Raw genomic sequence first — 13,824 nt, 5'->3', positions numbered from 1 at the left:
TGAGTATCATATTTTAAATAAATTAAATGATGCGCTGAAATTAAATGCTAAAACTGATGATTTTGAAATTACATACCAGTAGTAAATATTTTAGTTAATATGAAAAATTGAATAATGTTGACATTGATTTTGAATTAGATACAGGTGCTGCTGTAACTTGTGTTGGTGAATACACATATAAGAAATTTTTGTATTTCTCGAGAAGAGTTATAAGCTATTGACATTGCTCTTACAGATTATAATAAACACCCATTGGAAATTCTTGGTGTTGCAATGGTTAAGGTAAAATATTGTTCACAATGCAAAATGTTACCTATTGTGGTTATTAAAGGCAATCGTGCTTCATTGTTGGGTAGAAATTGGCTGAATGAAATGAAGATGGATTGGCCAAACATTTTTAACCTTAAATCTACTATACATTCCATTGATAATGGGTCGGATGAGATTGCAAATATTTTGAAGAAATATGAGAGTGTATTTGAAACTAGGTTAGGATGTTTAAAGGATTTTGAAGTATCCTTAAAGGTAAAATCTGATGCTGTGCCAGTGTCTAAACATGCTAGAAGTGTTCCATATCATTTAAGAGAGACGGTGGAGAGAGAATTGCAAAGATTGCGAGACATTGGTGTAATTAAATCTGTTGATTTTTCAGAATGGGCAAGTCCTACAGTTAATATTGTCAAGTCAGATGGTAAAGTGTTAGAATTTGTGCTGATTTTCAGGAAACACAAATCCTGTTTGTAGTATTGATTCTAAACCCATTACCTATTCCTGAAGATATTTGTGCTACTTTAGCAAGAGGTAATCCTTTACTAACAATTAAAATAAGTGTTGAATCCCAGAAGTATATGGTTATTAACACCCATAATAATACCCAACATTCGAGTTGCACCTCTCCCGACACATGAGAAGAGATGTCACGTAGCAATTCAAAATCTGCGCTCATCGGTGACGCTAGACGCCATAGTGGAGAGAGTCAAGTTTCTCACTGGCTCTGACCCACTTATCTCTCACGAAATCCCATGTAGAAATAAACATAAAGTGGCTTACAGGATTACCTGCCTATTTCAACACCTCGACGTTCTTAAAGGCGAGAATTTCGGTCCTAATATATTAGTTTCAAGATATAACCTAATCCGGGAGCAACCACCCCCAGGGGAACTTACTGTCACTCCAACCAGGGTCAGTTCCACCGCAAGTGCAAACAACCGCCCCCACGCGAGTGACTGCCCACTCCCCCTGGATAACCCCCCATCCACCAAATGATCAGCGCATTCATCTCCCATCTTCGTGAGTAGCCATGGATACATTAAACATAATCTCTTGGAATATTTTTGGCCTCAAGCGGAACATTCCTCTCCTAAACATGCTCTGCAAAAATTTCAACGGCATCATTGCATTGCAAGAAACGCTCCTCTGGCCTCATGACCTTGCCATCTGCGATTCAATTCATGAAGACTTCAGAACCTTCTCGACTTCATCGATGCAAGTTACAGATCAAATCATAGCTGGTCATCCAAAGAAAGGGGGACTTTCTTTCCTGTGGCACAAATTGTTAGACAATATGATAAAGGTGATGACCTACAGGAGTGACAGATTGCTTGGGCTTCAAGTGACAGTAGGGAACTCTAAAATCCTAATAATTAATGTTTATATGCCATGGGCAAAATAACAATATTTGATCATTACTGCATGATCCTAGGGGAGTTACACAGTATTATTCAAGATTCTCCTGCTGATCATATTTGTCTAATAGGGGACCTTAATTCTCACCCACAAAACAATTTTATAATGAACTTACTCGCTTCTATCAAAATCATGCCGCTCAAACCAAATAGCGATGTAATGCTCCTCCCTCCCTCCTCCTACTCATATGTACCATAATAGAGCGGACGCAATTACAACCTCCTGGCTGGACCACTGCATCACATCTCCACAACTTCATGATTCTATTATGACCTGCAATATTCGCTACGATCACATCCCATTACAGGTGTCATTCAGTACCCCATCCCTCCCTACCGTGAACCCACTAACTGACCGCCCTCCAGCGGTTAACTGGGAGTTTAAAAACCACACAGAAAACCAGATACTTTAGGGCGACCACGGAAACCAGGTTGCGGTCCAATAATTCAACCGGCTGACGCCTTACTGTGTACCAACACAAAATGTAGAAATGACCACCACAAGAGGGATCTGAATGAATTCTATTCGAACATATCTCCGCTATGCTTGCTTCAGCAGGACTGCCTTTAGATTTCGTCAAGGTAATTCTGTAATATACCTGGTTGGAATGACTTGGTTAAGGATCTGTATACATACTCACGAGAAATGTTTTTACTGTGGAGGCAAAATGGCAGCCCGAGGGAAGGACACACTGCATTACTAATGAGACACATATATATATATAAAACTTTAACTGATAGTAATCACAGAAATAATGAAAAAATAAAATATCAGCAATAAATATAATAATGACAAAATCTGCAGATGACATCTTGCTAATACAGAGATTAAGTCCTTTTTAGGGGACAAAGGCCTCATTTCCCATCTTTCCCACAATTTAGATCTTCTTCTTGCTTCACTCCTTAGGATGCTTTGTATGAGCGAGTTGCCGCTGTTTCTCACTCGGGTTACCAGGCTGGACATTGTTCGCCTACAATGATTTTTAAATTGTCCAGGTGGTTTTCTAAGAACATCTGTGTGGCGGAGTGGTAGCGTGGAGTGTTTGTGAGGAGTCTCAGAATGTCATTGTGCACAAACAGTGATACTCTATCATGGTCTCTCGGGTATAGTTCGTCCAGAGGGAACACCCCATAGATACTGTAGCAGTACGAGCGGAAGAGCAGCAGTTTCACGTCTCGGTGACAGAAGGCAAACCTCCTTGCAATCGTTGTTGCCAGTTGCACATAGTTTACGACGCCTCTGTTCAATGTCTGCGTATCTTTTTTAGGTCGTCGGTAATAATGTGACACCCAAATACGGAAATTTCGTGTGGAACTTCAAATTTACAGCCGATGGTTTTTCCGAGGAAAATTTTGGGGTTAGCAATATTGAATTAAGCAGTTTCTCGGGAGCTGCGACATACACTGGGTCTTGGTTTCGTTGTAGATTATATCAAATTCCTCGCATATTGGCGGCAAGTGTCGATGAGTCGTTGGAGGCCATGCACTGATGGGGATATCAGAACCATATCGTCGGCGTAACAGAGGTGTTTATAGTCGTTTCATTGACAGTGCATCCGATTGGGAGTGAGTTCAGTTTGACATTCAAGGCATCTGTGTACGTATTAAACAGGTATGGAGAGATGCCCCCTGCCGAAGCCGTTTAGGGAGCCGAAGAAGGTGTACGAATAATACGTTGCCCCATTTGACACAGGAATTGCTGTGTGGAGAACCAGCAATGTAAAATGCCAATTAGATATAGGGGTGTGCCCCCTTTTATGCAGCTTCAGGAATAGCTTCTTAGGTTAGTTTACTTTGTCAAATGCTTTCTCACATCTACGAAACACAGGAAAACCGGAAGTGCTGATGATAGGTAGTAGTTCAGCAATTTCTTTCAGTATGTAGATGCAGGTGTCGGTTGAGTGGTTTGCTTTAAACCCGAACTGGTTGTCAGTGTGTAGAAAGGGGAGAAGTCTCACAAGAAGAACCGACTCAAGTATCTTCGATGCGATCGTTGTGATTGCAATTGGCCGGTAGTTGCCAGGGTCAGCTGCATCCTTTAGCTTGTTTTTGATTATGGTATCAAGTGAACTAAGAGTAGGGAGTCTGGAAGAAAACTGGTGAATTATGCACGCATTGGAATAAGGCAGCTAGCAAAATGTAAATTATCGGATGGCAGAATTTGAAAGCCTCTGCGGGAAGGCCATCACAGCCGGGCGATTTATTATTAGGTATGCTGTTTATGGCATCGCTGATGTTGCCTGCGTAATACGGTCTGCAAAATGAAATTGAATGTTGTCATTAAGGAGGTTATCTACCTCGCTTCGGGAATCCTGATCATTTATGCAATTCAGGAGGATTATGTTGAAGTGATCACACCCCCATCCTTGCGATAGCCTCGTCTCCGACTGCTTCCCCTACTCTCTGTGATAGCTTTTCTTTAGTTTTGGGATTAAGGACTGGATATCTTTCCAAAGACGAGGGTAATCACCAGATTCTTATGTTTCTAGACATTGCATCGGCTCTTAGTTGTTTTTCATTTTAACCTGTATATGGTATGTATATATGTATATATATATATATACATTCAATTTATGTATTTTAGCCTCTGGAACAGACTACTGTAAACCACCTAAGGTCTCTAGTGAAATTTAAGTATATAATTTGTGCACTAACTGTTATAACTCTCAATGCATTTTTTTTTCTCACCAATATTATTACTATTACCAGTATTATGATTACTATCTTTTATGCTACCTCAGCTATTTTGTGGATAAGTGCCGATTTACTATTTTTCCTATCAGTTGACTCATATATCTAGATTGTGTATGTTACTGTGTATTTTGTATGTTCATTGTATATGGTCTTGAACCGAAATAAAGGATATTATTATTATTATTATTATTATTATTATTATTATTATTATTATTATTATTATTATTATTATTATTATTTGCCTTTACAAGGTTACAATATGGATTGAATAGTGCTGTTGGTATTTTCCAAGGGTAATGGAAAATGTTCAAAAAGATATACCCAATGTTGCTGTATATTTGGATGATATCGTTATTACCGGTCCTACCGAAGATATCGTTATTACCAGTCCTACTGAAGATGACCATTTGAAAAAACTTGAATTAGTTTTGCATAAACTTTGTTCTAGTGGTTTAAAGTTAAAGAAGGATAAATGTTCATTCATGAATAAAGAAGTTCAACATTTAGGTCATAAGTTAGATGCTGAAGGAGTACCTACCTACATGTTTCTGATGAAAAGGTAAAGGCTACTGATCACTTTTCTGTGCCCAAGAATAAGAAAGAATTGAGTACTTTTAATGGGATAGTTAAGTACTACCATAGATTTTTACCCTGCATTTCTAATGTAATGGCACCATTGTATGCTTTAGAAAGGAGTAAGTCAGATTGGTCTTGGGGAGAAAAAGAAAATGATTCATTTTTAAAAGCTAAGGAATTACTTAAATCTATTACTTTACTTGTACATTACAATCCTGCTAGATCCTTATTCTTGACTTGTGATGCTAGTTCTTTTGGTCTTGGAGCAGTATTGGAGCAAGAGAGTGAAGATGGTTCATTAAAACCAGTGTCATATGCTTCCAGAACATTAACTAGATCAGAAAAAAATTATGGTCAGACTGAAAAAGAAGGTTTAAGTGTAATTTGGGCAGTTAATAAATTTCATAAATACTTGTATGGCAGGAAGTTTGAAATATGGACTGACCATAAACCCTTACTAGGGTTGTTGGGAGAAGGTAAGGCAGTACATACCCCTCATATAGCCTCTGGTAGGATCATTAGATGGTCATTAGTTCTTTCTGGTTATGACTATAAACTGAAGTATAAACCACGGTGTAAAATTCCAAATGCAGATTGTCTGTCCAGATTTCCTATGCAAATTAATGAATTTGAACCTGCGAATGCAGGAGAAGAGGTTTTGTTACTTGAACATGTTGATACTACTAATGTTAATTCCTCTGATATACGCAGATGGACTGATAGAGATCCTGTACTATCTCAGGTAAGGTCATGTATTCTGAATGGTTGGGATAATAATTTTGAGTTAAATGAAGATTATAAACCATATGTTAGTAGAAAAAATGAACTTACACTATTGCAAGGTTGTATTTTATGGGGAAATAGAATTATTGTACCGCTACAGGGACGATATAAGGTTACTGATGAGCTCCATGACACTCATCCAGGTATTGTGAAAATGAAAAACTTAGCTCGATGTTATGTATGGTGGCCTCATATTGATAAAGATTGAGAGAGGAAAGTAAATTAATGTAAAATGTGTCAGCAGTATCATCATTGTGCCATTGATAAACAGCCATTGCATCCTTGGGAGTTCCCTAGTAGACCATGGTCTCGTATACATATAGATTATGCTGGACCTCTAGAATGACAAAAGTTTTTCAGTTGTAATCAATGCGTTTTCTAAATGGCTAGAAGTTGTTCCCACTCAAGGTTGTACTTCTAAAGTTACAGACTCTAAATTAAGACATATATTTTGTACACAGCTTTTGTTGGTGAAGAATTTCAGAGTTTTGTAACTAAGAATGGAATTCATCATGTTACTAGTGCTCCGTATCATCCTTCTACTAATGGGTTAACTGAAAATGCTGTTAAAACCTTTAAAACTACTTGGAAAAAAATGTGAAGGAAGTAAGCATAAAATTTTGCATAGGTTTTTGTTTGATTACTGTATCATGCCTCACATCACAGCTGGTATTCCTCCTTGTGAACTTATGATGAAAAGAAGATTGAAAACAAGATTTGATTTACTGAGACCTGAATTAAATGATCATGTAAAAATGCAGGAAGCCAAAGCTAGAAATTCCAAAGGTAATAGGGGAAGAGTTGCGGAGAAATTTGAAGAGGGTGATCATGTATATTTCAAGAATTTTTCCAGGGCAGGACCACCTAACAGTCCAGGGATTGTGGAAGAGTGTACTGGTCCCATTTCATGTAAAATTATTAGTAGTGATGGAGAACTTGTACATAAACATTTTGATCAAATGGTTAAACAAGTAAAACCATCTTGTGAAATTGAACGTGATGCTAATTTTAAGGGTAAAGCTAATTTTAAGGTTGCTAATGAAGGTCTTGAACGATCTCATTTCTCACCTAACTCTGAATCCAATTTTCAAATGAATGAAAATAGTGGAACTAATGTGCAAGATTCTGAAAATGTTAGTGAAGTAACTGACAGAGTTAGTCCTGTGAACACACCTGTAGTGAGACGTTCAAGTCGTATACGTAAACCTGTCCAACGCCTTGATCTGTGAGTTGCCTATATTTCTATAAGTACTTGTATTGTATTATTTTATACTTTTGCTGAAGTGTTTGTAAGATCTTTCCTAAGGCATGGAGGGGTGTGATGTACTGAAATGTTACTGTTCCTGATACTGAAAAACAATACTTTTGTAATTATCTACTGTGTTACTATTCTGTGTACCATGTGTATGTTTGTAAGCCAGAAGAGTAGAATAAATCTTGAAAGATGGACGCCTAATTTGAGTCTCCCTCCATGCATGCAGCTACATACCACAATACATTACACAGTGAATTTTCAAATAAGTTGAGAGAAAAACTTCTTTGACATATAGTGAAAGTACGTATATGGTTTTTCTCCTGTATGAGTTCTCATGTGATATTTGAGACCACGTGAAAAGATCCCACCAGGAAGAACTAACTTAATGACAGTCAGGCAAGAGCTCACAAAAACTCATATGCATAGTATGCATCAACCAAAAGCAAAACTGGAATGCTGCATCCAGGCCAGACGGGTAATCGATCTGCGGCCTACTGGATGGTAGTTACTTCTTACCACCTTGGTCAAAAGTTTAGCGTCCACTTTCAGCTTCCCCACAGGTAACTCCTAATGTAATAGTACTGAGGGTTTGAATAAGTGTAGAAACAAAAATGAGTTTAATGACAGTCAGGTAATAGTTCATAGAAAATACGTCTGCATAATGCAATGGCCGAAAAGCAAAGTGGAATGTTTACATCCAGGTAGGTTGGTCGCCCACGCCTACTGGACTGTAGTTACTGCCATGCCATAAGTAATTCCTAATGTAAAGGACCAAGCTTCGTATTTTGTGTAGGAAACATATGGTAAGTGGCGGAGATGTTATACTCGACTGCAGCTGGAAGTAAAGTAAGTTTGTACCGACAGGTGGGCGGGGCTTACATTCCTACCATCAGTAGTTAACTACAGTACAGTGGAACCTCCGTATTCATGTTCCGAAGATTTGCAGACTCACCTATTTGTGGGTTTCTCTATGGACCATATCTACCCATTATGCGTGGGAAATTTGCCTGTTTCAGTATATTTCATTGAGAAATATTCACTAATTAGTACTGCATTTTGATAAAAGTTTCATGACAAAATGCAGTATTTGTGATAACACTTAAAATATTCAGGTATAAGCCTTTTTAGAGGGTTTTTCTTTTGTTTGAACTAACAAAATAGGCAGCTCTAAGCAGTTTTAGAGGTTTTAAGTACTTGTGGTTTTTAGTTATTCGCGCAGGGAGGGTGTCTAGTTCATGTCCCTTGTGAATAAGGGGGGTCCACTGTACCTTGTTTACAAGTTAAAAAGCCATTCCAGCTTGCACTGAAAGTAATATCCTAATGTAAAGACCAAAGCTTTGCATTTGTGTAGGAACAACACACTATGCTGCCAGTAACTTATTATTCTGACTCAGCTGGATTTCCACCTACAGCAAACCGTGGGGACGGATGTGTCATAACTTGGAGACTGCCTCCACTCTCGTATGACAGATGAAGGTTTGTATCCTTGTGGGAGGAAATGATTTCGTTTTTTCAATTCTGATGCCAAGAGAGCTAGTAAACCTAAACAGAAAGTCCTAACCTCACGAGTTAAACTTTAAACCATACAAGAACAACAGAACTCATAAACATACAAATGATCTTTTAAATACTTACAGAAGTTCCAAACAAGATCAAGAAATAGACTTCTTTTTGACAATTATGTTCTTCAACTTCAATTTCTGAGGACCCTGACTAAGTTTGCATTTGGTGCGTCACGACTTATCTGCAAGATAAAGAAACTGATCATTATAAAAATACAGGACATGTATTAGGATTACATTAGTATAAAGGCCTTCATTTTTCCCCAAGTAACAATCAAAATACTACAACATACTACAGACTAAAGCAAATGTATCCTTAAGTCCCCTGTTCAAGCATCTCTCAGGCTGTCAGAAGCAAGAAGTTTCATAATAAAACTATTGGTTGTAATACCTGAACACCTGAATTAGCCCCAACTATATCCCACACATTTACCAACAAAGTGGTTCATTTTAACTGCCAGCGCTACCAACACTGCAGGTAAAATCTAGACAAAAAAATGAGTTACCTGTGTCACTGTTGGCAACGCTGCTGCAAATACCAGCCATCAGAAAATTGCTTTTGGGTGGTACGTAATGCATTGCATCTTTCTGGAACTTTTTGGAAGTTCCATTGCACATCATCTCTGAATTGAGACTGTTCCACATTCCAAGGGAAGGTGTGCGGAATAAAAGACTTCTGGAACAGAGAAGTTTAAACAGAGCGGTACATTTACTGCTTACTAATGCTGTTGTTTAGCAAATCTGGTTGCTCTTGGCAGGAAAAGGGGATCAGAGACCAAATGTGAATGAGAAAGACCTCTGTTATAATACAACTTATGAAAAGCTGAAGCGAAGAACCAACCCTTACAGGATCATGTTCAGGTAGCACGAGGCAAAGATGCAACCAACCATATGAGATGACTCCATTAATGTTGACAGACAGCAATCTGTCGGATATGAAGCTGAAGTTTGTAGAGAGAAATGAAGCTGTAAGAGGAGAATATTGCTGACAGGGTATCTGCTACTCAAACAAAACTTATATTTAGCAAGAGTAAAAACTTGCAAGACAGGATAACCAGATCAGAGCGAGTATATAAAATTTAGGACAATGGCAAGAAGCATTTTGATCTCCATGACCCCTGGCACCTGTCAGGGACTGGTTCCAGAACAGGCAGGGGAGCTGGAAGAGAGCGGTTAGTAAATTGTTCCCTATTGCTAACTTTCATCTCGTCCTGCAACTTTGACATCAGTGTCATAAATAAACCGGACATACTCGATGTCAACCTATCCTCTAACTATTTATACAGTACTGACTCCATTGGGTTTTAGTTGCTGAAACTACCCTACCTTTACTCTTTGAAGTAAGAGCTTTACTATGTTTAATATATGCCCACATCTGATCCGTAGACCAGTCCTTACACTCATCACATTCTACAACCTAAATTGCATTGAATTTTCCTACATGAAATACACAAGGAATGTCAATCGTATTTAAGTGAACTCCATCCTCTGTTTGCAGTGGTACAGGAACGATGAGTTGCTGCCTCTTCGAGGAGACTTAGTTGGGGGAGGATCCTTTGCAGTTGAGTCCATCATCATCAAACAAGCAGAGAAAAGTCCATCATCATCAAACAAGCAGAGAAAACCCAAGGCGAAATCCAAAACAGCAAAGGACGTCAACAATCTTATCCAACGTAGTAGGGGGTCAGGCTGTGACCCAAAGTTCACACGCTGCAAGTAACGTCTTGACAGGTGGGCGAACCAAAAGTGATTGACGGGAGCAGTCACTGTCGGCCAGCGGCTGGCAGCAACGCTGCCAACCACAGACAGGTGACTCGGTAACAATGTTTACCTGCAGCGTTGGCAGCGCTGGCATGTCAAAATTTCACAAAGTGTGGGAATTTTGTGTGGGGTGTTGTTTAGGCTGGTCAGATGACCAGGGCTAATTCAGGTGTTCAGGTGGTGCACTGCAATGTGAGTGTTTACATCCAGTCAGGCGAGCCTACCCGCCTACCAGAATGCAGTTACTGGCTAATGTAGAGGACTGAGGGTTTGTATATCGTGTAAGAAGAAATGACATTTTTATAATAATATAAAGTTTCACTTATACTTACCCGGTGGTTACATATAGCTGTCGTCTCCTGACGTCACGGCAGAATTTGAAATTCGCGGTAGCACTAATGGTTTGACAGGTGATCCCTCTACTCCCACCCTCTACCGGGTACCGGGAACCATTCCAACAATAAATCAGAAGTTTCATGCCTATCTGTCCATATGAGGGGAGGAGGGCGGGCTTTGTTATGTAACCACCGGGTAAGTATAAGTGAAACTTTATATTATCATAAAAATGTCATTTTCACTTATATAACTTACCCGGTGGTTACATATAGCTGATTGACACATTTAGGTGGTGGGACAATGGCAGCTAAAATAACAACTGTTGGAATTATCCGAAGATATAGGTTCCTTACCTTTAAAGACTGCTGACTCATGGTTACTGCCTCTGTAGTCTGCTGGCCTTTATTGTACCGACAGGATATATGGATCTGTGTGCCGGACACAATAATAAGTACTTGCCGTTGAGGATATGACCATAACGAACAAGACTATAATGCCCTTGCTCAGGGCGCAGTACAAAGCACCAAAAAACACAATGAAAAATGAGGGATCACCACACCCGGTTAAGAAATACACCAAGACATTAAAAGACTGAAAGATACTCAAAAAACTCGCTGTATCTTCAGACAACCTTAAAACTAAAAAACCATAATCAAGGAGAAAAGTTAGTGAGGATGGGATACATCCTTCTCTCCCTCACCCAATACCGTGTCAGTCACAATGAATGGCCCCAATGTACTGCAATTTTCATATGTGGTTGTGCAAATCTGTCAGTATAATGAGATGCGAAGACAGAATTGCTTCTCCAATATGTAGATTTAATAATGTCTTTTAAAGACAAGATTACGTCTAAACGCCATACCGACGTAGACATGGCTGGGGCTTAATTTCATGAGCTTTTGACTCTAAACACTTTGATATCTGAGTCCTGACATTGTCCGTGTGCTTCAGAAATCAAATTCCATAAAAAGAAGGAGAGCGCATTTTTAGAAAGAGGACGAGAAGGATCTTTCACTGAACACCACAGGTTATCACTCTTACCTCTTATACCTTTGGTCCTTTGCACATAATGTCTAAGTGCTCTCACTGGACAGAGAAGACATTCAGGCTCATTAGGCCCCACTCACTCCGAAATGTTCTTTTATAGAGAAAGAACGAGGCCAAGGATGGGAGGGATTTTTCATTCTTAGCCAAAAATAAAAAAAAACGCAGCATTGATGAGCAAATGGCATTACCCTTAGCAAATCCGACTCTCTTATCAATAGCATGTAGCTCACTGGATTCTTCTAGCTGATGCTAAAGCACAAAGAAAAGAGTTTTCCTAGTCAGATCTCTAAAAGAAACTAGAGGAGATCGGTTCGAATCTATCGGACATCAGCCATTTGAGAACTACATCCAGGTTCAAGCTTACCGTTCTTGACTCCTTTGTCTTGGTCGTATCAAAGGAACAAATCAGGTCTGAGAGGTCTTGATTATTAGAAATGTCTAATCCTTGATGTCTAACACAGAAGACAACATAGCCTATAACCTTAATCGTCTGGGTAGAAAGCTTCTTATACTCACAAAGAAAAAGAAGGAAGTTAGCTAACTGAGCTATAGAGGTCGTTAGAGACGAAATTCCTTCTTCTTTGCACCAAGCTCTGAATTGGACCCACTTAGCTTGGTACACTCGATCAGAGGATTCTCTTCTGGGTCAGCAATAGCCCTTGAAGCTCTCTTTGAAAATCCTCTCTTTCTGAGGAGATGCTCGACAGTCTGAAGGCGACTAGTCAAAGAGCGGACAAGTTGTGATGAAACCTCAGAAAATGGGCTGTCTGAGTAGATCGTTCCTTAACGGTAACTCTCTTGGAAAGTCCGTCAACAGCTGTAGTAGGTCCGGAAACCATTCCCTGGCCAGCCAAAAGGGGGCTATCAGAGTCATCCTGACGTTCTGATGACTTCTGAACTTTGTCAGAACTAGTCTTATCATTTTGAAAGGTGGATAAGCATCAAAGGTCCAGATTTGACAATCCAGAAGCATGGCATCCACTGTAAGAGCCTCCTCGTCTGGAACTGGGGAGCAAATACAGTGGTAGACGAGCCGTCTTGTTCGTGGCGAAGAGATCCAAATGAGGACATCCCCAAATCTCCCAAAGCTTCTTGCATATTTGAGGATGTAGAGTCCACTCTGTGGAGAGGACTTGTTCTCTCCTGCTGAGAATGTCCGCCTTTACATTCTTCGAGCCTTGAGTAAACCTTGTGCTCAAGACAACCTTGTTCTCTTTCGCCCAAATGAGTAGGTCTCTCGCTGCCTCGCACAGAGAGAACGAGTGTGTCCCCACCTGTTTTTTTTATGTAAGAGAGAGCCGTGGTGGTGTTTGCTTGAACCAGCACTACTTCCCTCTTACCTCTGTCTGGAAGTGCATAAGAGCCAAATGAACCGCCTTTAACTCTTTCAGATTTATGTGCCAGCTTCTTCTGATGAATCTGCCAGTCAACCCGACACTTCCTTTTTCCCCAAAGTAGCTCCCCACCCTTTGTCCGAAGCGTCTGACAAGAGCGTAAGGTGGTTGGGGCTCAACTGGCTTAGAGCCAAGCCTTCCTCTAGCCTTCCTTCTGATTTCCACCAAAGGAGGTCCTGCTTGATCCCTTCCGAGATTGGGAACGCAAAGGAGTCTGGGAACTTCTTCCTTTGCGACTTCTGTTTCAAGTAAAATTGAAGTGGTCTCATGTTGAGCCTGCCCAGACTTAGAAATTGTTCTATCGAGGCCAAGGTTCCTAAAAGGCTCATCCACTGATTCGCTGAACAAGTTGTCTGACGAGAAATTCGTCTATCTTGTTCAGGCAAGAGTCTATCCTTTGACGAGACGGAAAAGCCTGAAAAAGAACTGAATTCAGTCTCACTCCTAAATAAACTATCTTCTGAGAAGGAGTGAGACACGACTTGTCCTTGTTGACTAACAAGCCTAGGCTGTCCATCAGCCTTAAAGTCTTTTGTAAGTCCTCCACACATTCTGTCTGCACTTGCCCTGAGAAGCCAATCGTCCAGATACATTGGAGATTCGTATCCTGTCCAGATGAAGCCTTTTTGCTACTGACGACAGAACTTTGGTGAAAACACTGTGGAGCTGTCGACAGGCCAAAACAGAGGGCCCTGAACTGATAAATGCGGCCCTGGAACACGAATCTCAGG

General features: G+C 40.0%; 2 protein-coding genes across 2 annotated transcripts in view; both read left to right on the top strand.

Moving 5' to 3' along the window:
- Positions 1-13,824, top strand: part of LOC135204766 (gastrula zinc finger protein XlCGF57.1-like) — a 236,252-nt gene that overhangs the window by 81,702 nt on the left and 140,726 nt on the right. The window lies entirely within an intron of this gene.
- On the top strand, positions 307-6,339 carry LOC135204583 (uncharacterized). Its single transcript, XM_064234737.1, has 4 exons — positions 307-698; positions 4,672-4,938; positions 5,178-5,881; positions 6,200-6,339. Exons 1-4 carry the CDS (start codon positions 307-309, stop codon positions 6,337-6,339), a joined length of 1,503 nt encoding a protein of 500 aa, XP_064090807.1.

This window comes from Macrobrachium nipponense, chromosome 47 (assembly GCF_015104395.2).
Source record: "Macrobrachium nipponense isolate FS-2020 chromosome 47, ASM1510439v2, whole genome shotgun sequence".
In the NCBI taxonomy this organism is placed as follows: Eukaryota; Metazoa; Arthropoda; class Malacostraca; order Decapoda; family Palaemonidae; genus Macrobrachium; species Macrobrachium nipponense.
This window is presented reverse-complemented; position numbering and strand designations above follow the sequence as displayed.